The sequence below is a fragment of the Osmerus mordax genome, chromosome 19, assembly GCF_038355195.1.
Source record: "Osmerus mordax isolate fOsmMor3 chromosome 19, fOsmMor3.pri, whole genome shotgun sequence".
NCBI classification, from domain to species: Eukaryota; Metazoa; Chordata; class Actinopteri; order Osmeriformes; family Osmeridae; genus Osmerus; species Osmerus mordax.
Window position 1 is genome coordinate 6,721,310 of NC_090068.1, and position 24,865 is coordinate 6,746,174.

General features: G+C 51.9%; 2 protein-coding genes across 3 annotated transcripts in view; one reads left to right on the forward strand and one right to left on the reverse strand.

Moving 5' to 3' along the window:
• stk10 (serine/threonine kinase 10) overlaps window positions 1-8,917 on the forward strand; it is a 30,363-nt gene extending 21,446 nt beyond the window's left edge. The window contains exons 13-23 of the mRNA XM_067257693.1: window positions 212-946; window positions 3,209-3,339; window positions 3,969-4,092; window positions 4,522-4,701; window positions 4,789-4,881; window positions 5,008-5,137; window positions 5,394-5,518; window positions 5,866-6,054; window positions 6,223-6,348; window positions 6,802-6,915; window positions 7,202-8,917. Coding sequence (XP_067113794.1) covers window positions 212-946; window positions 3,209-3,339; window positions 3,969-4,092; window positions 4,522-4,701; window positions 4,789-4,881; window positions 5,008-5,137; window positions 5,394-5,518; window positions 5,866-6,054; window positions 6,223-6,348; window positions 6,802-6,915; window positions 7,202-7,342 — 2,088 coding nt within the window. The 3' untranslated portion in view covers window positions 7,343-8,917. The remainder of the gene's footprint in view (window positions 1-211; window positions 947-3,208; window positions 3,340-3,968; window positions 4,093-4,521; window positions 4,702-4,788; window positions 4,882-5,007; window positions 5,138-5,393; window positions 5,519-5,865; window positions 6,055-6,222; window positions 6,349-6,801; window positions 6,916-7,201) is intronic.
• Window positions 8,918-8,992: 75 nt separating this feature from the next.
• sh3pxd2b (SH3 and PX domains 2B) overlaps window positions 8,993-24,865 on the reverse strand; it is a 28,359-nt gene continuing 12,486 nt past the window's right edge. The window contains exons 4-14 of one of the 2 annotated variants that reach the window (XM_067257269.1): window positions 24,512-24,588; window positions 20,830-20,921; window positions 17,698-17,723; window positions 17,257-17,295; window positions 15,548-15,676; window positions 15,312-15,413; window positions 13,832-13,949; window positions 13,534-13,745; window positions 13,170-13,216; window positions 12,828-12,953; window positions 8,993-12,705 (exon numbers count right to left, since the gene is read on the reverse strand). In XM_067257269.1, the coding sequence (XP_067113370.1) occupies window positions 11,152-12,705; window positions 12,828-12,953; window positions 13,170-13,216; window positions 13,534-13,745; window positions 13,832-13,949; window positions 15,312-15,413; window positions 15,548-15,676; window positions 17,257-17,295; window positions 17,698-17,723; window positions 20,830-20,921; window positions 24,512-24,588 (2,522 nt within the window). In that variant the 3' untranslated portion in view covers window positions 8,993-11,151. Of the gene's footprint in view, window positions 12,706-12,827; window positions 12,954-13,169; window positions 13,217-13,533; window positions 13,746-13,831; window positions 13,950-15,311; window positions 15,414-15,547; window positions 15,680-17,256; window positions 17,296-17,697; window positions 17,724-20,829; window positions 20,922-24,511; window positions 24,589-24,865 lie in introns of both variants that reach the window. The other variant, XM_067257270.1, reaches the window with a different exon arrangement.

The following is a 24,865-nucleotide window of genomic DNA, read 5'->3' on the forward strand; positions in this document are numbered from 1 at the left end:
AGGACGCAATCCTGACCCAAGGTCGGGGGCTGAAACTGCAACCATGTCGCCGACGACTCGCACCAGGGCTAGACAAGCTGGCGTTGGGCACGGAATCGCCCTTATTTGCTTGCGTGGAGACGACATCGTTTTCACCCTGCCGCTATGGAAAGGTGTGTTGACACACCTGTGCATGACGTAACCCTCCCCCCTTCTGCTCTCCTCACCCCAGCCTGCAGGTACAGAGCAGACCAGTTTGGAGGGGGACCCCCCTGCCAGCACCCCCACCCTGACCCCGACCCCCACCTTCACCCTGACCCCCACCCCCATGGACGAGGCCGGGCCTCCCCAGCCGGAAGAGCCGGAGCCGGCCTTGGTCCTCCTCCCCCAGAAGCTCCAGGAGGACCAGCCGGACGACGGCAGGCTGCCCGACGAGGGCATCGTCATCCCGGACGCGGACAAGCCCGAGCGCGAGGCCTCCACCAAGACCTCCAGCTCCGACTCGGGCATGGAGGATGGCAAGAGCACCCCCACCTTGGAGGAGGAGGGCAAGGCCCCGGACACCCCCGAGACCGAGCACCCGCCCCTGCTGGCGCAGCCGGAGAGGGTCGCCGAGGTCGCCGAGGTCACCGAGGTCACCGAGGTCACCCAGAGCAAGATGGCGGAGGAGGAGAGCAGCAGCATAGGCAGTGGGGAGCTTCCGGCGGCCGGTACGGAACCCATCGCCCTGCCCAGCCCAACGCCAGAGCCCACCCCAGACCCCACACCCCTCATCGGGCTGAACGGTAACCTCCGGAGGGGGCCCTCCCATCGCTCGTCCATCGGCAGCCACACGGACAGCCTGATGCCCCTCGCCCACGGCAGGAACAAGCGGTGCTCGGACGCGGGAAGCCTGGCGTCCGAGGGCATGGACATCAGCCTGAACCTGTCTGGAGACAGCAAGGACAACGGCTCCATGTCTGTCAGGGTGAGTCGTCATGTTCTTTCAGATCTTTCGCAGCTTTTTTTCTATTTGGAGTTGATAGGATAGACCTCATGTGTTTGTCATTCCTGGTTATTTTACACCAGTCCTGCAGTTTCCTTTCCTCAGTAGATTCTTCATATTTCTTGTTTCCCCTACAGTTTTCCTTTTAATTCGACCGCTGTAAATCACCAGACCTGTTTGTGACTGAGGTAGTCAGCACAGGAGCACATTATGACAGAGCCATGTGGCTTCCCTTCGGTTCGCGGAACCTTCTAGATGAAGTCCTCTTTGGAAAAATGCCTCCGTTCAGGATGGGGTGGTACCGGAGCTATGTGTGTGTGATTCTGGGTTCTGGGCTGTGGCTTAAGCTTTGCCTGTGTGTGTGTTTGCGGGTGTGTGCTCTCAGACAGAGGCTTGCCTGTCTTCAGCTAGCCTCGCTGCCCTTTTAAATCCTGCATTCATCCACCACTCACAAGGACAGGGCAGAGACTGCAGTCAAACTGTCTGATGTTCTCATGGCTGGAGGCCCTCAAAGATAGGCCCAAGGTCCCATGGAGGGTGGAAGAAAGGGGGGGGGGGCGAAAGAGCGGGAAGGAGAATGAAAAGAAAGTAGAGGGAGGGTGAGAGGAGGAGAGGGACAATATATGTAGTTTCAAACCAAGTCTTTTTGAACAAGTAGCGCAACATTTTCCGTGCGTGATGACCAATGGTTCTTTGTCTTGGGCTCTATTCAGTATTGTGAACTCTTGTTTCTATGCAGCCATTGTTGCCAGGGGTGCTTCTGGTCGTTTATGGGCTGCTATCACTGGACTCCTGTTGAATGGTGGACCAGTGTCTGTCCAAGATATGTCTTTTTTTCCAGAACAGATTATTCAGCAGTTCATCTGTGTGTTGGGCCGGAACAGGGAAGAACTGTGTTTTAAATGAGAGTGAGTGCGTGTGTCTTTGTGTGTGTGTGTGAGAGCACACACGCCTGGTAGGAATGTGGTGTGTGTGTGTGTGTGTAGAGACGGTCATGACTGTGTGATTTATGAATGGGAATTTACGGGAACTCAGCTGGATCACACGGGCTCAAGCAAAACACTCAACATGCTCCAACACCCCCTGGGCGCTCTGAGCAGACTGTCAGTGTGGACTTGTTTACACAAACACACGCGCGCATACTTACACACACGCGCGCGCACACACAGACACGCCTAAACTGAAGTGTCACTTTCCTCCCAAACACATCCTTAATCCGATGTGTCACTTTTAGCACGCACACACACGTGCACACACAGTGAATGCACTGTGCCAACCAGGAAGAGCTGTACATTTACCTCCCCTGGCTTCCCTTCCTAGAGAGAGAGAAAGAGAGGGAGAGGGAGGGCGAGAGATATAGTCATGACAGAAGTCTGTTTGCTCAGCTGGTATAACCATCCGATCGTACCAACCGTGTCACCATGTGGAGGAGGCTCCTGTCCACGGCTTTCTACACCCTGCTCTGACCCTGCTCTGACCCGATAGGATTGGTGGAACTACCGATGGAGCCAATCATTGTGATTTAAAGACGGGTGATTGACCCAACCAAGTGAGGGAAGAAAGACCCGAGGCCTGGTCCAAGCCTGCCCCATGGTTGGTCTAGCCCTGTGACCTAGAGAGAAGCCTGGAGCTTGGAAAGCAAACATACGTCCATACTGGTTTGTTTTGTTGTTGTCAGTTGCCCCTCCTCGTTGAGCTGGGGAAGAACTGGCCTAGCAGGATCCCAGCTAGCTCTTACCTGTATGGTGGCTGCGCTGGGACACACACGCACACACAGACACGTACGCCGCGACGGTGACAACCTGCTTTGACAAGGCCCTCTATTAATCAACACACCTGGTGCATTCCAGGAGACAGTCATCCGAAATGAATTCTTTGTGGAGATTCCCGTGCTAGTCAGGCTAGGCCCTCTGTTGTTTTCTTGGGGCTACAGTGTAGCGACACTGTTCTCATAGGAGCCCAACTGGAGGGACTGTGTGATTAAAGTCCTGTCTCCAGACTAAAAGGTCTCTGACCCGACAGACATGACTGTACACGAGGGTTATGGTGAAACAGTTTCTCACTTCCTGTGGACAGTCTGACTCAAAAGTAGATCTGTCTGGGAAGCTATGCCTGGAACTTCTGCCAGTACAACGCAGTCACATTTCCCTTGTGTAATTCACCCTCATCTCCTTCCTCTTCTCTACCTCCCTCCCCCCCCCCCCCCCCCCTCTCTCTCTCTCTCTGTCCCCCTCTGATGTCCAGGACTCCCGTTTCTCCAGCAAGACCCTGAAGCGCACCAGGAAGTTTGTCATCGACGGCGTGGAGGTCAGCGTGACCACCTCCAAGATCATCAGCGACGACGAGAAGAAGGACGAGGAGATGCGGTTTCTCAGGCAAGGCCACGCTCTCCTTCTCCTGGAAATCCCGTTCCCCCCCCCCCCCCCCCCCCCCGCCGCCCTGTCCTTCTCTCTCTCTGCCTCTCTGTGTGGAGAGGTCGGGGTGAGGGGAGGGGGGAGGGGGGGTCTGAATGAGGAGGGTCGAGCCATTCTGTGATGGCTTCAGAGACCAGGCCATATTGGGGATGTCCTGAAAGCAGACAGTCTATTTTGGGCCTCTTCGACTCTTCCCGTGCCCTTTGAGACTAGTACACAAGCACATTAGTACACAAGCACACTAGTACACAAAGTGACTTGTTATGGGGAAGGAGGAGAGATGGGGGAGCAGCCAGACCAAAGAATCTGAGGTGAAACAGGAACGAATGCTTTAGGGCAGGGGTACATTAAGACCGGCGAGAAAATGGGAGTATCTGTCGAAGTCAGTCCCTCTGTTAAGAAGCTATACACTCACTGACTCACAGAGGAAGTATGAATTCTGAGGTAAATCGAGTTCGGCATGATTCCCAAAAACGGAAACGTCTCATAGGCGCGTACGCACCGCCATCTAGTGGTAAGAGCGGCACACTACATCCTCTGACCCAACATAACTGTGTGTGCGTGCGTGTGTGTGGGGTGTGTGTGCGCAGGCGTCAGGAGCTGCGGGAGCTGCGTCTGCTGCAGAAGGAGGAGCACCGAGCGCTGGCCCTGCTCAACACCAAGCTGGACGCCCAGAAGGACCACATGCAGCGACGCTTCGACCAGGAGATGAATGTGAGACGCACGCTCACACAGAGATGGAGCAGACGCACACATACGGATACAGTAGACACACACACACACACACACCCTGATGCAGTACAAACACAGAGCTGTCCTGCAGTCCACAGACAACTGAGGGATATCCTGTCCGTTAGTACCTACTACCAAACCAAACCTAAATGTAATGTAATGTAAACCCACAAATGAGACCTCCATACCCCACCACACACCAAGGTCATGGCCACCAGTCTAAGTCCAATTTGCCTGGACAGACATACACTCGGGCTTAAGGGAAACTATTTAACCATGAGCCCATCGCCAGCATCTCATTGGTCGGTTCCAATACGTGGATGTACCACGTGAAGGTCGTAAGCCCCGTGGACCACCTCGGGCTCCGTGAGCGCCGCTGCGTCTGACGGCTTCCTCTTCCTTGCCCCTCAGAGCAAGAAGAAGTTCTACGACACGGACCTGGAGAACCTGGAGAAGCAGCAGAAGCAGACCATCGAGAAGATGGAGCAGGACCACAGCGTGCGCCTCCGCGACGAGACCAAGCGCGTCCGCGCCGAGCAGGAGCGGGACCTCGCCAGGTTCCTGGAGCAGATGAAGCAGAAGAAGAAGGAGGTGAGGGCTGTGTGTGTGTGTGTGTCTGTACATACATCGTGAGTTCACTCTTTGCGACCTAATGTTTTTTTCAAATGATGTTTCCAGGTGAAACACGAAGTTGAGAAGCTTCCCAGGAGCCAGAGGAAGGACTCTCTGAAGCAGAAGATGAACACCTTTCAGCACATGAAGCAGACCGAGGTAGCCCAACACACTCAACTCCCTGGGCCAACCGTCCCTTCAACTCTTACTTTCTTTTTTAGTCTTCCGCTGCTCTCCATACGATTATGTATCCAGCCTTCACCGTCATCCCCCCCCCCCCCACAGGAGCAGAAGTTCCTGGCGGCGCAGAAGAACCACCTGGACGCCACGCTGAAGAGGATCATCGCGGAGAACAAGAGGGAGATCTCGGACACGGAGAGGCAGTGTCTCCTGAAGAAGCAGCACCTGATCAGAGGTACCACGGCCGGGCCGGCACCCCCTCACCCCCCCACCACGCCGTCAGGGCGCACCACCATAGCGTGAAAGATCTGCCTGAACACGTTTTTGCATTGTCGAGTATTCTATACTTTAAGAATCTGAGCGAGTTTCGGTATATCCACTGGTCTCTGTGTTATTTAAGGACAAACCGGTAAAAATAAGACTCATCAAAAGATGATCTCTTTCTGTCTCTCTCTCTCTCTCCCTCTCTCTTTCTCTCTCCCCCCTCTCAGAGAGGGAAGCCAATATCTGGGACATGGAGGAGAAGAACCTCCATGAGAAACACCAGCTCCTGAAGCAGCAGCTCAAAGACAAGTACTTCCTGCAGCGCCACCAGCTCCTCAAGAAGCACGAGAAGGTGCCCTCCTCCACCCACACCCACACACACACTCCGTAGGACAGTGGGGAAAAAGAGAGGCCGAAAGAGAGGCCGAACGAGAGGCCGAAAGAGAGGCCGAGAAAAGAGGAAGAGAGAGACAGAGAGAGACAGAGAGAGACAGAGAGAGACAGAGAGAGACAGAGAGAGACAGAGAGAGACAGAGAGAGACAGAGAGAGACAGAGAGAGACAGAGAGAGAGAGTGAAGGAGAAAAACAGAAAGAGGGAGAAGGAAATATCCTCAGTCTAGGGTTACACAAGGGCGTTAGGGTTGTGTAGGGGCTGGGCTCTGGAAGTGAACACTGTGTGTGTGTGTGTGTGTTTACAGGAGCAGGAGCAGATGCAGTGCTACAACCAGAGGATGGTGGAGATCCTGAAGGGCCGGCAGCAGCAGGAGAAGGGCCGCCTGCCAAAGATCCAGCGCAGCGAGGGCAAGACGCGCATGGTCATGTTCAAGAAGAGCCTCCGCATCAACTCCACGGGCAGTGCTGCGGAGGACCGCGAGAAGATCAAACAGGTACAGCGTGTGTGGGAAAAAAAAAACGAGTTTAAAAAACATGAAAACTTCTATTTTGCACCGCCTCTAGATTTCCCCCACCCCCTCTCTGTCTCTCCGCCCCTCCTCTCTCCGCCCCTCCTCTCTCCTCCTCCCTGTCTCCCTCCGTGGGGCTGCCCCCCCCCCCAGTTCTCCCAGCAGGAGGAGAAGCGTCAGAAGGCTGAGAGGCACCACCAGCAGCAGAAACATGAGAACCAGATGAGGGAGATGACGGGCCAGTGTGAGGGCAACGTCAGAGAGCTGCAGCAGCTGCAGGTCAGGGACTCTCTCTCTCTCTATGTCTGTATCTCTCTCTCTCTCTCTCTCTCTCTCTCTCTCTCTGTCTGTCTGTCTGTCTGTCTGTCTGTCTGTCTGTCTGTCTGACTATCTGTATCTCTCTCTCTGTCTGTCCGTCTGACTATCTGTATCTCTCTGTCTGTCTGTCTCTCTTCCCGGTCTTTCTTTCTCTCTCTGTCTCTATCTGCCTGTCTCTATCTGCCTGTCTCTATCTGCCTATCTCTGTCTGTCTGTCTGTCTGTCTGTCTGTCTGTGAGTGATAGTGTTGTTGATTGTGCTTATCTGACCTCACAAGGGAACTGATTAACGAACGTGTATGATCTGTGACATACCCTACCACGAACGATACCTCCTGTAAAGTTACCAGGTAATTCTGTTGCATTTACGTGACCTCGGACTGTGTGTGTGTGTGTGTGTGTGTGTGTGTTACAGAACGAGAAATGTCACCTTCTGATCGAGAACGAGACCCAGCGCCTCAAATCTCTTGATGAGCAGCACAGCCACCTGCTGAGGGACTGGAAGGAGCACCTCAAGCCCAGGAAGAAGGTACAGCACCCTGCTGCAGACGACCGGAGGCCTCTCGGGTCATTTGTAGAAGCCACATGCGATCTGTGCCGGACTCGGGAATCGTTACCTGTTATTTAGTTTGCTGTTGTGTCGGCCCGTGTTTTCGGAGAACTTGTTCCATCCCTGTTTGACTTTGTTTGGTCTCACTCTCTCTTGGCTTCTTCCCTCTCTCTCTCTCTCTTTCCCTTTCTCTCCGTCTTCCTCTCTTTTTGGTTCTCTCTCCCCCTCTCTCCCTCTGCCCCTCCCTTTCCCCCTTGTCCTCCAGGCTCTGGAGGAGGAGTTGAACCAGAAGAAGAAGGAACAGGAGGTCTTCTTCAAGATGAGTGAGGACTCTGAATGCCTGAGTCCCAGTTCGCCCAACAAGCTCACCAAGTTCCTGCCTTACTCTGAATCATCCACCACATAAAATAGTCTTATGCAAACACACACACACACACACACACACACACACACATACACACACCTCCTAGGCCGGAAGCACCACTACTGCCAGCAGCCTCAGTCTTAGTCTGAGCAGAAATGTCCGATAAGTCCTCCAGCGATATTCTTTTTGTTTGTTTGTTTTGAATATTTATGTTTTAAAGATTTTATGTAATGAAAAGAGGATTAGACAAACCTGCCTTATAGCTATTAGGTTTCTTCCTACTGGTTTCCATCTCATCTATCCGTTCTCTCGAAGTTTGCTTTTACAGAAGAACTGTTGAGTCAGAGTCTTGTGAGTATGATGAGATGACTTCTTAGTTGAAATATAACATACGAATAGTGTTGGTGCAACAATCATTAAGACAACAATCATGCGGGAGCCAACAGAGAAGCACTTTTCTTACAGTAGCCCTTCCAAAGATTCTCTCCTTTCCAAACAAACCTTTTTCAACTGAATGTGCCTTGGCTCAATTGCCTGTTTTGTTGAGAGTACATGCTGTCATGCCGATAAGAGGTGGAGATTGTTGCCAAGTCCTAGTTAGTCTCTTTTTTTTTTTTTAAGTCAATGTTTATGCAGAAAGGTGATGAGAGCTTGAGTTTAACGATTGACCTTCAGTGAGTGTCGGATTCAGCACTGTAAATATGAACTTGAAATGCTGAACACAGCATGTTGACACCCTCAGAACATGTTGGATGGAAGCTTATGCTGAGCTTGTTTATTTGATAAGTTTGAAGGAGTTCTCGAGGAGGGGGAGAAGGGAGGAATCATCGCTCGTTCATCCCCTTTTAAATGTTTTATTTCCGACTTTGGAAATGAAGTCACGTCTCCGTTTCGAAACTTTTTTTGAGGGGAATTATGTTTTTAATGATTTACTATTTAGAATTTTGTTGGACTTGCATAGAGTATATTTGAAATTCTGTCTTGTTTCCTTGCTGCGTTTTTACTGTAACTGTTCAATCTAGCACACTGGATGAGAACTTACCAAGCCAAAGCAGAATACTGTCGTCTTCTTTGAAGGATCTTCATACTTTGAGTTTCAAATATGACTTAAAGTTGATCTTAATTTGTTATGTTCATTTTCAATGCACTGTCAGCTAACCAACGTGCAATATCTTTTGGCTTTAAGATGTTTGTTGTTTTCATTGCACAGAGAGGCCGATATTACATTATTTTAGGGAGTATAGCATTTTGTCCATACTTTGAACTGAAACTTCATGCAATTGAACTATTTTCGGCTGCTTTGGAAAAAAAGAAAATTGAGCTGGTTTCTCAACCAGTTTTGGCTTGTTGCCATGTCATCAGGCCAGTCACCAGGTACAGCTGCAAGTCCTGCCTGCCTCTCTCACATCCTCTTCCTTACTCAGAAGATGTCTTCATTTGTTTTAACATTTCCTCCTTTGTTTGTGGTCATATGCTATGACTGATTCTGGTCATGTTCTTCTTTCCATTCTTAACTCTTTATTTGTATGAGGGATGCAGTGAATGTGACTGTCCAGAAGATGGAGCTACTTGTGTATATAAAAGTCTAATAAATGCAGATTTTCTAGTATCTATAAATGTCCTTGTCTTGTGTTTCTTCATTTACCTTGCATCAGCCTACCGGGTTATAATGATGGGACAAATGAAAAAACATTGAAAAATGAGAAATGTTTATTGATTTTTATATGAAGCAAAATAGTCCATGAAGGGAAGTACACAAGAAAAAGCAAATCTAAGTTTCAGTATTGAGATGTGGGGGAGGATTATTAACGAAGCACTTAACACACATACTCTCAAACACAGCTGTTCACTTGCAACGAAGCATTCGCATACCTGCAACCTCACCCACAATACCTCAGTAAACATTTCTGTAGAAACCACCAGAATCCCCCCAGTACCTGCTGTACTCTCACATTCCAATTAGGTCTAGACATATTCCATAACATCACACAGCATATGTTACCAGACGTAACAGTTGGTCTAGTGTTATCTCTCCCCCATTTAGTATTGGGGCCAGGACAAACAAACTAATAATAGCCATTTTCAAACATGTCTGTCAAAGACTGGATAGAGACTTGGAAGCTGTGTTTGGGTAGATAGAAATGGAATTAATGACTGATTCCTATCTGCCTGTCTGAGCCCACGAACAGGGCCAACGGTTCTAAATGTCTTGGTTTGCGTCCACATCCGTATTATAAGGTCCTTCCGTGTGAGGGTAAACAACGCTTCATAGCAACCAGGAGTTGATAGACCATTTTACGAGCTTCTCCAGGCACTCCCAGCCTTGTCAACGACCCTTTCAAGAACCCATATCCACCAGCACCCTAGCCTGCCCAGACACCGCCATCCGAAAGGGGGAAGCAAGATGGCGCACTTCCAACCAACCAACCAACCAACCAGGAGGTCAGGTTCGGCTTTCACCGAAAGGACTTGTATAGTCCTCGGTCTTTCCAAATCGACAGAGTGGGCGAAAAGTGTGTTTCACAAATCTGGAGAGGATCAGTAGGTCTCCTAGGAAACGGAGGCCTCTCCTTGTTTCCTTCGATCAATTTCAATCCAGTATGACCAACAACCACCCTGTTCCCCTCCTCAACAGCACTCCTTCCCTACACACCTCCATAGTAATAAGAGATTAAAGTTGACAGAAAAGTGACAACAGCGGATACATACGACTTCATTCTGGAAGTCCAATAAAAACTACTTTGCTACATCGTCCGTGCTTGAAACCAGTCAAGCACTCATGTAAAACATTTCTCTACGATTCTGCCGAGAATAACGAGCACCATCTCCTAAATGTTGTGAGTATCGTTGCACGAATCAGTGAAGATTTCCTGATTCGCTTTGTGGCCGGTGAATGGTTGCTGTCTCACATAAACACTCAACAACAAGCCGGTCCCATTTCAGGTGTCTCTGTAGTCAGGCTTCCAGAAACCTCCAGGTCAATGTGTCTAACTTGACTGTGGTTCCACTATGGCATATTTCTCCTCTCTCCCTTCTATACAAGACACAGTGTGCAAACCTGGACTGCAATATGACAAGGGACCTGCTCCAGATCACTGCCACATCATAATGCAGAACAGAAGACGAAAGTGTTTTTTTGTTGTTTTTTTTTTACAAAAGCATGGAACACTGGTACTGTGTAAAATGTTACATTTACTTGGCAAGAACTCCTACTGAGGGGGTTAGGTGTTAGCATTCGAAAATTGCAAATGTCCTCATGAACTCCCTCTGCAACCAATGTTTTAACCTCAATGAAATGTTCTTTGAGGACCCTTGATTTAACTTTGGCTGGATTTGAGCGTTTGCCTCATTCCCAAAGAATGGCCTTTTGCTTTTTTACCAGCTGCATTATCAACTGTACAAATTAGTATCAGGCATGTTTAATATCCTAAAAGAGACACTATCCTGCTAAACTGCATATACTTGAAGCTGGAAGCACTTTGCATATTAAAATATGCCGAGGCACGATATCATAGAAGGCATGGAGATACATAAATACTGTTGTTCTAATACAGCTTGTGATACATTAAAAAAAGTACACTATAGGCTGGGAGTAACATATGGCACTAAAGGTGAACAACAGTCTAAATGGGCTTTGCCTCTGATTTGTTGTCGGGATATTTTAAGAGCTGGAGACAACCAGAAGTAAACAAAACGAAATCCAACAAAATGTAAAAAACAAAAATGGAATGTGACAAACAAATAAAAAAGGTACCTATAAATAAAATAAAAAAAGGACTAATTAAATACAAATAGGGACTGTTTATGTTCTTAAAAACAAAAAAAGAGTGGGTGCCATAGAACCTGGGAGGCTATGGTTTCTTGCTCAGGTAATTGGATGGGATCCAGCTCTCTGTCAGGGGGCCCTCTCCCGTGTTTTTACAGAACCACCATCCGCTGCTGTTCCTCTCCATCACCTCGAACACCGTGCCCTCCTTGAAGCCCGCCGTCTGGTCGTCGCCCTCAAAGTCCGCCACGGCCAGGTACAGCTCCTCCTTGCTGGCCTCCTTGAGCAGGGGGGGCAACTTGTCCCTTGGGGGCCCAGGCTTGTCACTCTTCAGCTGGGGCTTGGGGGCCACCGGCACCCTGGGCTTGGGCAGGGCTTCCTCCCTGTCTTTGGGCGGCGGCAGCACGAAGGCCTTGGGCTTCGGGGGAGGCGGTCTGCTCAGCTGGGGGGGCGCAGGCTTGGGGGAGTCCGAGGTGTCTTTCTGGGGCGGAGGGGGTTTGGGTTCGGTGGGGCTGGAGGGGTCCGGTGTCTTTTTCGGCGGAGGGGGTCTCCGGGGGCCCGAGGGGGGTCTCTGGGGGGGGTCTTTGTGAGGGGGCATGGCAGGCTTGGGGGGATCGGGGCTTTCAGGCCTGTGGCCGTTCAGCTGCTTGGGGGGGAAGCGAGGCTCCTCGCTAGCCCTGCCGTTGTTGAGAGCGTTGTGGCTGAGGGGGGAGTGAGGGGGAGGGGGGTGAGGAGGGCCGTTGCTAGGGGCACTGGCCGGGGATGAGGTGCCGTTCTGCTGGCTGGGCTCGGCCGATCCGGAGCCTGGTTCTGCTGGTTTGGGAGGCCTCAGTTTGCTCCTCAGGTTGGTGATATCCAACTGCTTCTCAGCCGGAGGCTCCGGTTTGGCTGCGGGGACGGGTTTGGGTCGGATCATGGGTTTGGGCTTGACGAAGAGAGGCGGGCCGGCTGCCTCTGGCTTCTCCTCTGGGTGGTCGGGTTTGGGCTTGGGCGGCTGCTTGGCCACGGGCTTCAGGTTAAACTTCTTGACCTCCTTGGCCGAGACCTTGTGGCCACACTCCAGGCCCATCTCGTTCCGGAGGTGCAAAGCCTTGTTCTTGTCCTCTTTCCTGGGCTCGGGGGGTTTGTCCGGCTTGAACGGGGGGGCCTTGGGGCTGACCAGAGGCAGGATGAGCCCGGGGGCGGGGGGTTTGGGGGGCAGGGGCTTGGAGAGGTCCGGCCGGGGTTTCTCCAGCACCTCCACCTCCAGGCTCTTGTTGATGGACTCCCTGCGGGGAGGCAGGGCCGGCTTCTCCTCGGCCGGCGGGGCCGACGGGGCCGGGGGCAGGGGCCCGGAGAAGGCCGCGGCCCCCTTGCTGGCGCTGGCCTTCCAGTCCCTCAGCTTGGGCCGGGCTACCGACTCTGAGGTAGAGGGGGGCTCGTCCGGCAGGGGCTTGGACCAGCTGTCCTCTGGCCCCGCCCCACTGACTGGGCCCTCCTCCTGCCTGAGCTTCTCCATCTCATTGGGTAGAGGAGCCAGGAAGCCAGGGCGCAGGGCAGTGCTGGTCTTCTTGTATTTATCAATGAAGGTGATGGGGGCCCAGCCCTCCTTGTCCTCTATCTGGATGTACCACCAGCCACTGGAGTTCTTCTCTATCACCTGAGAAGACACGCACAAGCAGGAACCAGTCGGTTAAACATCTAACGGGCACGTTCGAAATACACACCGTGCCACAAGCTCAAATGAGTAGGAGCCCAGTCCATTTCCAGAAGGGGCCTCACCTCCACTTTGATCCCTGCTTGGAAGCTGATGCCATCGGGGATGGTGGTCTGGAAGTCTGCTATGGTGTAGAACTCCTCCTCTACTTGAGGGGGGGTGGGGGGCTTGGGCAAGTTTGACCCCCTCGGCTGCAAGAGGGAGAGAGAGACAGAGAGAGAGAGAGAGAGAGAGAGGGAAGGAAGGAAGGAAGGAAGGAAGGAAAGGGGAAAGAGTACCAAGGGGGAGAAGAAAAATTGTCTTAGTCAGTATTGACCTGGGGAAGATTAATACTGAATGTCAAATCAATACCACAGCTATTCTGGAAGCGAAGTCTTCGAAAGAGTTGGCCAAACTGGGGCACTTACGATGGTCAGGTCCCTGCGTGGGGGGGGCCTCTGCCTGGCTCCACCTTCTGGGGGGAGGAAACAAAACAGACAGACTGTGCTCAGGTTTCCTATGCTCCATCCGAGAGAAAGGAATAGAGATAGAGAGATAAAGACAGCAAAAAGAGAGAGAGAGAAATGAGAGAGAAAGGAAAAAGGAAAGAGAAAGGGGTGTGATGGAATTCCCACCACAGGGTGTGTGTGAGAGAGAAAGCGAAGAGAGAGAGAGAGAGACAGAAATAAGGAAATAAATAAGGAAGAAGGACAACTAGAGAAGGCGAGCGCGAGAGAGACAGAAGAGAGCGGAGGAAAGGCTGGCACGCTGCCATCCTCGGTCGACCCTCACTGCGTTTGCCGTCGGAGAACGGCGAGAAGCGCGGCTCCTTCTGGGCGCTGTCCTTGACGGCGGCGTTGTTCGGCTGGCCCGCGCCCTGCTTGGAGAACGCGTCGAGGTCGTTGGTGCTGGCGTGCCCCGACGCGCCCGACGCCAGCTTCTGGGTCAAGATGTCCGCCTTTTTCAAGTAAGAGGCAGGGGCCCAGCCCTCGCGCCCCTGGTACCTGCGGAGCCAGGAGAAGACGGTAAACACGCAGACGACCCGAGCGAGAACGTCGACGTTCAGAGCCGGTGGCTCGCGACCTCTGACCTGATCTTCCACCAGCCCTCCAGGTTCTTCTGGATGACCTCCACGGTCATGCCCCTCTCCAGGTCGATCTCGTCCTGGTCCCTCGCGGCGTACGGATACACCACCGTGTACTTCTCCTCTGCAGCGACCGGGACACACACACACACACACACATCACAACTTAATTTAGAGGAGATACCGGCATGGGGGGGGGGTGAGGGGAGGAATGAGGGGGGTGGAGGGGGGAAGAGGGAGGAAGGGGAATGTGGATATGCCCGGAAGGTGAACTGAACGGATCCAGACTAAGCTGATGGAAAGCGGCGATCACGTGCCGATGGGATCAACCGCTACGCAGGGGACGATGATTGGGTAATGGCGACGCGGTTGGAGTCCGCCGGTGACATTTTCTAGGAGACTACGGCTGTCTGGGTTCTCTGGTCTCCTCTATTCTAAAACGGGGTTAGCCCCCCCGTGTTCTATCAGCGAGGTCAGGACAGGGTTGACCTTGTAGAGTGAGAAAATGGAAAAACGTTCATGCACCGCACACCACACAGGGAAATCCCCTGTCAGACATCCACTGGAAACTAGGAGAATATTAGACTATGCTAGTGATGCAGGGCTAACATTTCTACGGAGAGTAACTACTTAAGAGGACGAACTTCTCCAAAGCTGTTAGGTTGAGTGGAGTTTGGGCAGTTATAGTCACACTATTTCGCACTGTTTTTTTACATACCGAATCTGATTCGGAATAGCCTGATGTAGAAGTGAGGTAAACTTCTCTCACTACATGCAATACAGAGAGTGCCGAATGGAAGGTTGATCTGATGCACACGTCCACAGCATGCATCACACTCCATGCTGAGGGTCTGGTCACCATGCTTGAGTATGCATGCACACACACACACACACACACACATACACACCCACACACAGGTGCACAAACACAAACATGCCCACTCCCACAAAACCCACCCAACATGCGCACACACACACACACCCACACACACACCCACCCACACACACACAGAGTAGAAGGGAGAAAAAGAGGCGTGCGCTCCACCTTGCCCGAGGCCTGTGCTGAACAGGTCTCCTAATGTTCTCCGTCTCCCCATGTGCATGGGCAGTGACCAGTATCTCCTCGACACTGTCAGCGGAGCACAGTGGGCGGGGGCAGGAAGTGAGCAAACAGGAAATTAACTCCAGCTATATTTTGTAGTTTTTTTTTTTATCAGTGGCCGACTGGTGGAGAACAGGTCAGGATGAAGTCATTGTCAGTCGCCTCTAAATAGAGGGGCGTGTGCTCCAATCAGATCCATCGCACAGGACAGTCGTATGAAGAGAATACACCTTAGATTACATACAGGACACACAGTAGCCTATGCTAAAGGCCAGGGCTGAGCTGGACTGTGGAGAGCTCCACAGTGCCTGGCCTCTGAGAGCTAACCCCAGGGCAGGTCCCGGAGCTGGGCTGGGCAGGGAGCGACAGATGAGGCAGGGTTACCTTCCTCTCCTGGGTAGGAGAAGTCATCAGGGTCATCCTGAGCCTCCAGACAGGTGGCAGGAACCCAGCCCTGGGCGTCATCCGAACTCACAAACCACCATCCTGCACGGACAAGCACACACGCGGGCCCACACACACGCACACACATCCATGCACGTACACACACATTTAGCTGGGTCGGTCCACATCGAGTTGACAGCTGGCCATGCAGGGCGAGCGGGCGGGCGTCCGCTCACCTGATTCGTTCTTCTCGATGACCTCCACCACCTGGCCCACGTGCAGGCTGATCTCGGAGCTCTCCTGCTTGTCGTAGTCGGTGACCGCCACATACTGACCCAGCAGCAGGGCGTCTGCCGAGGTGGAGTCTCCTGGAGGAACACACACACACGTATCACACACCACGTACAAACACTGTGGCACAGGATTTAGCTGGGGGCTCCGAATCAAGAGAAGCCAAGAAGCAGAGGCGCCCCCCCCCCCCCCCCCCCCCCCCCCCCCCCCCCGTGGAAAAGGAACGTCGTGAAATTCAACCGCCGAATTCCAGAAAATGGCTACGGGGTCTCGTTGTTCGGCGGGTTGAACTTTGCGACGTTTCTTCCCGCCAGCTTCACTACCATTCCCGCCCCGACATTGCAGACGACAATTGATCTTCCCAGACGACAGTCCACGGGGAGAGGCAGAGGGTATAGGCGTGATTGGAGAGACAGGACGTGACCCTCTAGTCAACCCCCCAAACTCCACTTCCCCTTGACACCTGTGTAGAACTGCACAACTAGGTACTCAGGTCGAACTGGGCGTCACTGTGCACCCTTGGCCACATGCTGTTAACAACTATCTCATCTTCTTACGTCTACATCAAGTCACTGGGGGAACTGGAGTGAAGCACTGATTTGGGATTGTGGGGGGAAGGAGATCTGATGGAGGGAGAGAGGGAGAAAAGGAGGCAGGGGGCAGTAGAGAGGTGTTAGAGGAGAGCACAGGATAAGACAGACGGGTTAGGTTAATCATCGACATTGGCTGCAGCGTCAACACAGGAACGGACCACCACCAAGTTAGACCTTCACCCAAGCACACCAATACCACCCCCAGGATTAATATTCCATAGTGCCTCTTCCAGCTCCTATATTAGTCCTTATCCATTCAGTTCTGTACAATTACGAGGAAGATGCTATCAAACACAGTTGCTATAGGGGGAATGGCAAGGCAGTAGGGAATTGTGCTTTCACTGCGACTTAGTCGAATGTCAGCATAGGAGCAGGGGTCAGGGGTCAGGGTGGACAGCAGAACACACGGCCTGGTGACCTTTCGAGCTCTTGCCATGCACGTCACACAACGAGCCACAAGCCAACCCGGGCCTGACCCCAAGCCCACCCCGCCCCGCCTGCACCCCTCCCCCCCCTTCTACCCATCCTAACTCTCCCCTCCTCTCCCACCTCCACCCCTGCCCCACCCGGCCGGCCGGGTGGGCCCTCTCTGCCTCAACAGCCCCGCCCTACCAGCGCTCCACTCACCCCTCCCCCGCTACAGTCAGCACCCCCTTTACCTAGTCCATCCCCCTTCTGCCCCCTCCCTCTCACCCCTTCTCCACCCAGACCTTCTGATCCCCCACCTTTACCTGCGTAGTCCAACTCCCCTCGTCTACTCTGGTACACTATGCTGGTACGCTAGACTGGTATCCCCCATACGCATGACCCCACGACTGTACCCAACCACCCCTACCACTCCTGACTGTTCCCTGGCAGCTCTGGGCCCCTCTTCATAGCCCCCCCCACCTAGAGGCCTCTCAGAGGCCCCACAGCCTAGGCCTGGGTCTGGAGGTGGGAGGCTGGGGGAAGGGAGGGGTGGGTGGGGTGTGGTGTGGTGGACAGGGAAGGGTGGGGTGGGGTAGGGTAGGTTCACACCCCCAAGGTCACACACAGAGCAGGGCCAAGCATGAGTCTGTTACTACCTCGCTTTAGGAAAGTAGTCGCTCGTTCCACAAGCCCTGAATGAGGAAAACGAATGAAGAGGCATTTTGAAACGTGGACATGGGTGCAGCCGAACTGAGACTGGTTGGTTAGGACAGATGAATGTCAAGGAGGTCAAATCTGTGGATTCCGGTCACATCAAAGCTATTGCTGATTTGGTTGGTGAGAGTATGGATGCATCATTTCCACAAGATGGTGCCAAAGTCCAAATGGATATGTGAATGGGAGTGTATTCCAGTCAAATGGGACATCTGCGTTCTACTTCATGATGCAGCATCAAATAAAAAAAACGATAAGTCAAATAGTTTAAGTGTGTGCTTGAGAACCTACAGTGCAGTGCTCACATTTTATTCGACAAAAAGTAAACAGCCATACAGAAGACGGCTTTGCCACCAATACAAGTACAGAAGCATTCTTACCTGATTTCTTCTTTCCAATGGGTTCCCTGTAAGAGAGAAACACCATCATTACCATTGAGTCAAGCAGGACTGTTTGGAGTGGAATACACGTGCATGACCTAGAAAGCACATGTCAGTATTTCCACCTACGTGTGTAGCAATAAACATATCCAGGGCTCATATTTCTTCTTTTTTACCTGGCTACCAATCAAATGGTCTCAAGGCTCACTTTAGTATGATTGGTCATGGTTCAGCCAAGGTCAAACATCAATAATACCTGCATTGGTCCTGCCAGTCAGGCTTTCAGGAGGATTGCAGTTAAGGGGTTAGCGAATTCATCGCTTCTCTGACGTTCAACGTTTTCAGCGTCCAACTAAGGGGCCACGTGAGGCAGGATATGGTTGACAATAAGTGTCTGATGCTGGGTCACAGAACGAGCTATGGCATCTGCTTAGTCTGTTTTCGCTATCGGAAGAGCAATAGCCCATCAATTCACATCAGCTACAGAGCTGATTCAATGTCCAGATGGCCAAGGAGACTGAGGTGGCTAACTCAGGCTCTCTCTCTCTCTCTCTCTCTCTCTCTCCCTCCCTCTCTCTCTCTCTCTCTCTCTCTCTCTCTCTCTCTCTCTCTCTCTCCTTTTCCCTTTCGCTCTTTCTCTCTCTCTCTTTCTCCTCTTACTCTCCACCTCCTGCTATTCCCTTCATTTGTTCCTGGCAACTGCCCTTTTCATTTTCCTACACAGGATCCACGCTCTCAATCACGTAATGTATAGTCCGCTTGGCACCCTTGTTAACTGGCCTAGCCCCCAGTCGGTATGAATCTTAAACCATAAGCTTCCCCATTGATGCACTGTCAATAGGGAACTTCAGTCAAGATATCCCAGAGCCTCTAGTCTGGCTTATCACAGAGGAAATTGTGAGGGTGAGGCCGTGGGTCAGGACTGGGTCACAAACGCAGAGGACTTTTTTTTCCGTCAGATCAAACAAAACCCTCCCACTAAAGCCACGTGAGTTTTCATTGGTCCGCGGAGGTGTCATTCTCGTCAGTAGGCGGTAGTAGGACCACATGCTAGTGGTGGTGGACGGAGGGCAGAGCTCAGTCTGGACACTGGAGCCATGGGCCTGTAAAACTAATACCCAGCCAGTCTCTAAGCCCAGAGCAACTCTGCTCCACAACCAGGTGCCAAACCACAAAGGTCCTGCCCAACAATGAGTTTTATGAGGGCTCAATCTCCTCTTCTCTCTTCTATGTTCCTTCTCTCCTCTCCTCTCCTCTCCTCTCCTCTTCCCTGTTCTATTTTCCTTCTCTCCTCTCCTCTCCTCTTTTCCTTCTCTCCTCTCCTCTTCCCTGTTCTATGTTCCTCCTCTCCTCTCCCCAGCTACTTCTCTTGTCCATCTCTCTGATGGGCAGCGTCAGAGCCCCGGACGCTGCCACACTCCCCTGAGCAGGGCAGATTGATAGTGGGCGGTATTTCCTCCTCCTCAGAGAGCCCGCATGCTGTCTGTCAGCCGTCGCGAGGCTGCATTAGGGGAGAGCAGTAATCCAATTCTAATAAAGACAAACCAAGGTCTTTTCTATATTCATCTGCCTCCCTCCTTCCCTCCCACCCCCCCACCCTCCCACCCCCGCAGCAGACGCTGAGGGCTTTGTCTGTGAGGTAATAAGGTATGCGTCCTTGGCAGCAGGGGCTTGTGGGAGACGATGTTCTGAGTCTGCTGCGGTGATCTGACAACCGCCATTCATACTGATCAGAACAACAGTGACAGGTCGTGCATTCGATCCTCCTCCACAAACAGGCAGTCGCTCCCTCTGCCATCACTGCGCAAATCATATCAGAGAAACAGGCACCGGGTGGCCATCTTGGATTTCTCTCTGGTTAGTCATGACTGTTGCCGGCAATGACTCGCTAATAGGTACTGACGGATGATAATCACTCGCCGTACCAATATATGTATGTGTCTGCATCTCTGCCTACAGTACGGTTTTACGGCTTATAGTACGCATTGATTTGAGGTTCCCAAAAGTCAAGAAAGTGTGGAGAGCAGATAAGCAGTCGAATCAGATTGGCTGATACAGAAACATACACTTAGAAACGCTTAAGTAGTTTTGTGAGGCTGGTATCAGTGATGATTGAGTTGAAAGTCCTGCCCTGGATAAGGTTATAATTTGAGAGGCTTTATCAAACCAGGAATTGACTGTATCCGGGCATAGGGAACACTTGCTCGTTTACAAGATATATACAGTAGTAAACCTTGATGGGAAGCTCTTTATAAATAAATAAAACACAAACATTTTATAAGCACAGAGAAGCTGGACAGGTGTAAGGCAATAATGCTAAACGATTCCGCTTTCCGACCACATATTTCTGCCGAGATAATTCAACGACATGGCTCGTTAAAATACCAAGCCGTAAAACTTGACAATATCCCAAGGCCGGCTCAGAATCCCATAGTTTTCTTAATATTACCATCTGCATGTGACGACAGGCCGGCTGCCTGAGGTGATGCTGCTAAGCTAACACGCGAGTTGACATCTGCTATTTTTCTACTTGAGGGGAGCGACACGAACTAAGGTTACAGTCGTTCTTTGAAAACAAAACTCTTAACCCTCGGTGCCCTCCAGGCGGCTGCCGACTTCAATAACGACACGTACGCGACGCGAGGGGTAAATGTTACGAGTCACTCTTGGCATGTTGTACTGTCAGCATGCCTGTGACACTAATGTGCTGGGTGAGATTTACAAGAGTCTAGGCCGACCGTGCCTTTTCCACACCATGGAGCTGTCACCTCAGCACTTTTCCGAATTATGAGGCGTAAGACGGTGTTCTTACATGTTGTAGGTCTTCCTCTCGTTTACCTCGTAATACCAGAGGGAGTATGACATCATGCCCATTACACTGTGTAATTGCCTACTAATGGATTGCTAGAAAATATGACTTCACGTGGTCAGCAATGGGACACATTGATGCTGCTTAGCCAATTCAGAATAGGAAAACCAAGGAAGGGCTATTATCGTGTGTGGTCGGCTGTGCTTGTATTTGTTTGCTTGTGTTTCGGTGTGTACGCTTGTGTGTGCGACCTTGCTTGAGTGGTGTACAGATATGTGTGTGTGTGTCTGTGTGTGAGTGTGTGCTAGTGTGTTGCTACTTACTCTGTGGGTGGGTTCAGGTCTTCAGGTCGGGTCTCGAAGAACAAGCGGACCTCTTCACACTGAGAGATGTACACCGGTAGCTGGATGAGAGCCTGCACACACACACACACACGAGAAAACCCAGAAGGATTAACCAAATGCCTTCTCGGTCTTGTTCTTGACTAGACTGCTAGCCATCCCCATCAAGGGAAAAATTCATTTGAGTTAAATCCCCCCATCCCACCATCTCCTCCCCCCCCAAATGACTGAGCTCCATTTCCTGCTGTTTATCTCTTGAGTTCATCGATCTCCCCCCTCTCTGTGGATCACCAGCGGAGCTAGGCAGATCCTGACAGGGCCGTTCCTCAGCAGACGAAAGCCCAACAAACCTACTGATCTCTCTCTTTGTCAGACGGGCAGCGGGACTGCACAGCACACACCTGAGGCCTCCGACTCCCCCCCCCCTCCCCCCCCCGCCCCCCCGGAACCCAGAGGGGCGCTGTGTCGACCGTTTCGTCTACTTCACCGGTCGGCGTTTATCGCCGCGCGAGGCCGGGGGCCGGCCGTGGAGCCCTCTCAGCTGCCACGAGGCATTTCTCCAACCCATCCATCACACAGCTACAGCCTGCGTCTGTCTTTAATAAGGCTAAGTGCTTCAGCACTGTCCTCTAAGCCTCTCTCTCCTCCTCCTCCTCCACCTCCTCCTCTCTCTCTTTCCCTCTCCTCCTCCTCCTCCTCTTTCTCTCTACCCCTCTCTCTCTCTGAGTTATGATATCAGACGTACGGTACTTGCAGACCAGGCAGTGTTCAAGGTGCCCTTGTCCAGTGTGGCACCCTGGCATTGGCATGGCGAGAAGCGATGCCAATGGCTTAAGAGTGGGAGGAATTCCACACACACAGTAGGATCACTGCTCTCCATTAGCCCTAGACAGAGTGTGTTTGTGTGTGTCTGTGTGTGTGTTAGTGTGTCTATGCGAGCATGCGTATATGCCAGTGATCGATTTCAGAGATTAAATACATTTTTACAGGGTAAAAAACTGCTTTTTAGCTGATGATGCAGACTTGGGCTCTGAGGCCAATGTATTCTTTTTTTTTTTACTCTTGACCTCCATGGGAACCCCCTCCATTCCCTGGCCCTGGCGACTGAGCTTGGTGCTACGTGTTTGGGGTTGGCATGCAAGAGATGGCCACCCCCTTCATGGATTTATATCTGCTTCCACTCTGCCTGTGACCTGTGTGCTCATTAGAATTCTCCCCAGAGACTCAAGGCAGAGAGGCACATTACAGCAAATGGACTTTATGGTTGTTCTTTACAGCAGGCAGCATTAACCTAATTGTGTCTGTGTGTGTGTGTGTGTGTGTGTGTGTCAGCAGAAGACAGAGAGAGTGTGTGTGGGGACAAAGCCTACACTCATGACCGACAGTTAATACAAATGTTCATGCAAACACTGACAGCACTATTTCCAAAGCCTGCATCTCTTCCAGACGACACACTTTTTCAGGCTTTACAAATAGTTAGCAAGGACCCAAACACCCCACATGATCCACGGCACCCCACATGATCCACGGCACCCCACATGATCCACGGCACCCCACATGATCCACGGCACCCCACATGATCCACGGCACCCCACATGATCCACGGCACCCCACATGATCCACGGCACCCCACATGATCCACGGCACCCCACATGATCCACGGCACCCCACATGATCCACGGCCTCCAAACCTGGCTCGACCCCACCCCAACCTCTCCTCTGAGAACTGCCACACACATCTGCAGACCATCACATAGCTGCTTTCTTGGTCAGGGGCTCTCAGTACCTCCTGGCGAAACGAAGAGAATGGGGAGGGGGGGAAACTAAAAAACAACAAACGTTGAAAGCCCGGGGGAATTCCACCCTGAGTCAGGTTGAGACGTCAGCTGTTTGACAGGGAGCCTGACAGGGTTATCCTGCTTCAGGTCCAACATGAAAGGAACCACAATGGTCTTGTTTCCATGGTTTCCCCTCGGTTTTCCCCCACCCACCCGCCCCGTCTGCCGGACCCTGGTTGGGCGCAGGGCTTTGATCCCCCTGTCCAGCTCCATCAGAAACCCCCACCCACCCCACCATCCTATCACTGACTGCCCTGAACCTACCACCCTCCTCCACCCTGAAGTTCAAAGAAGCAGGGAGAGAGGGAGGGAGATGGGGGGGACCTGTCTGACCCTTCTCTGGTCTGTGTTCACATGGATTCATGAAGCTTTTGGGACTCCTCCAACTGCAACTGGGCCTGTTTGAGAGACATAATGTCTGGACAGCCACAGATAAGACTCATTCCCAGAACACAGACCACAGACACTGCAGCACTGTTGACGATCTGTCGAGACAGAGGACACCCAGGAATCCTCAAGTGATTCCAGCGAAGTCGACACCCTCTAGGTGTATCTCGGCCTTCGCTCGTACGAGATGTTGTCGAGATCGCAACAACAACACCCTCCAGTTGTCGCAGTCGCTTGACCGAAGTGTTTGTAACACTATAAACAGAAACGCATCCCACTCCGCCACACACAAGCACTCAGGGGGGACGTTTTCCACCCCAACGTGCTGCTAAGTGGTAAAGGCTGTTCCCTCCACCCGCCTGAAATTCCTCTATCCCAGAACGACCCCCAGAGGTATCCTGAACCCCCCCCCCCCCCCCCCCATGCTTACTCCATCTCTCTCAGCGTCCGCCCTGGACACATAAACACACATGGACCCCCACCTCACCTCCCACCGCCTCACCCTGTCTGTTAAGGGGAAAAGGCTGGGCTTCGAGGCAGCAAAGCAGGCGCTTTGAAAGTCCGACAACAGGTCTGTGGACGTGCTGACAGGGACTTGCTCAGCTCTCCTCTGGCCAGGCAGGAGAATCAGATACCACAACAACAACACACACACACACACACACACACACACTGCTCTGTCACGGAGGTGGACTCCCTCTAGCCTGGTCTCTGGCCCAAGAGAAAAACCCAGAACCTTCGACAGGGTTTTCATAGCTCCAGATGGAACTGTTTTCTTGGTCGGACCTGTTCCAGACTGCCCTCCCTGTTCTAACTACGGTCTTCATCATTTCCTGATACGTAAGAGCCAAGAGCAGGCTTCGGAGATGGCAGATACTGGTGTTGTGCCGAAGCTACCAACATCTTTCCAATAACGGACACTGAACGTTTTAATTGTGTAAACAACACTTGAACTTAGGGTAGAGCTGTTTTTATCGCTTTTAGTTTCGTTTTGGCTGTCCCTCCCGTCCTTTAGCCAGAAGTATCATTTATGCACAGTCATGGCAGGCAATGCTAGCCATAGCCATCCTCTTCAGTCCATGGGGTTATCACAGGCTAACACAGAGCACAGGCACTATACGTGTGGAGATGTAGAGATATAGACAGGGATAGCAGGAGACAACCAGCCCCTCTCTGTCGCCCTCTCACAGCCACGAGGACCAGGACAAGAACCAGGCCAGGGGAAACAGGATGTTCGAAAGGAACATGACAGTACAGAATAACATGCAATCCTTTCTGTCCTGTACCTGAGTAAGGACTGTGAGTGGGTAGCGTGTATGTGCATTCTTGCCATATTAGGGGATGTAAATAAAAAACCTTCTGTTTGCTGGCATGCGTGTTAAATGCTCAGGTCCTGTAGTTGACGTGATTCAAAACAGTCGGTGTTGGGATCAACTTACCCTGCAGTACTCATTGATGGGCCTCAGACGTTTCATGGCCACATCCCTGATATGGCTTCTCCTGAACAGAATCTTCCCTGGAAGCAAAGAGGAGGAGAGGTCATTCAGATGTCTAGGTGATACATTCTAGCCTCGGAACACAGATAACATCCAGAGTTTTCCAGCATCAGACATTCCACCTTTACCGGCGTATGAAACTCAATCGGACGATACATTTCCAAAAAGTTACGCATTTACCAAATGAATTGTTTACTCATTTAGGGAGCACTCAGGGAGCACAGCCCGCAATCCTAATCGAGTGAACGAGTTCTGTTATTAAAAGTCTGGCAAAGGACAAGGAAGACACAAAGGGTT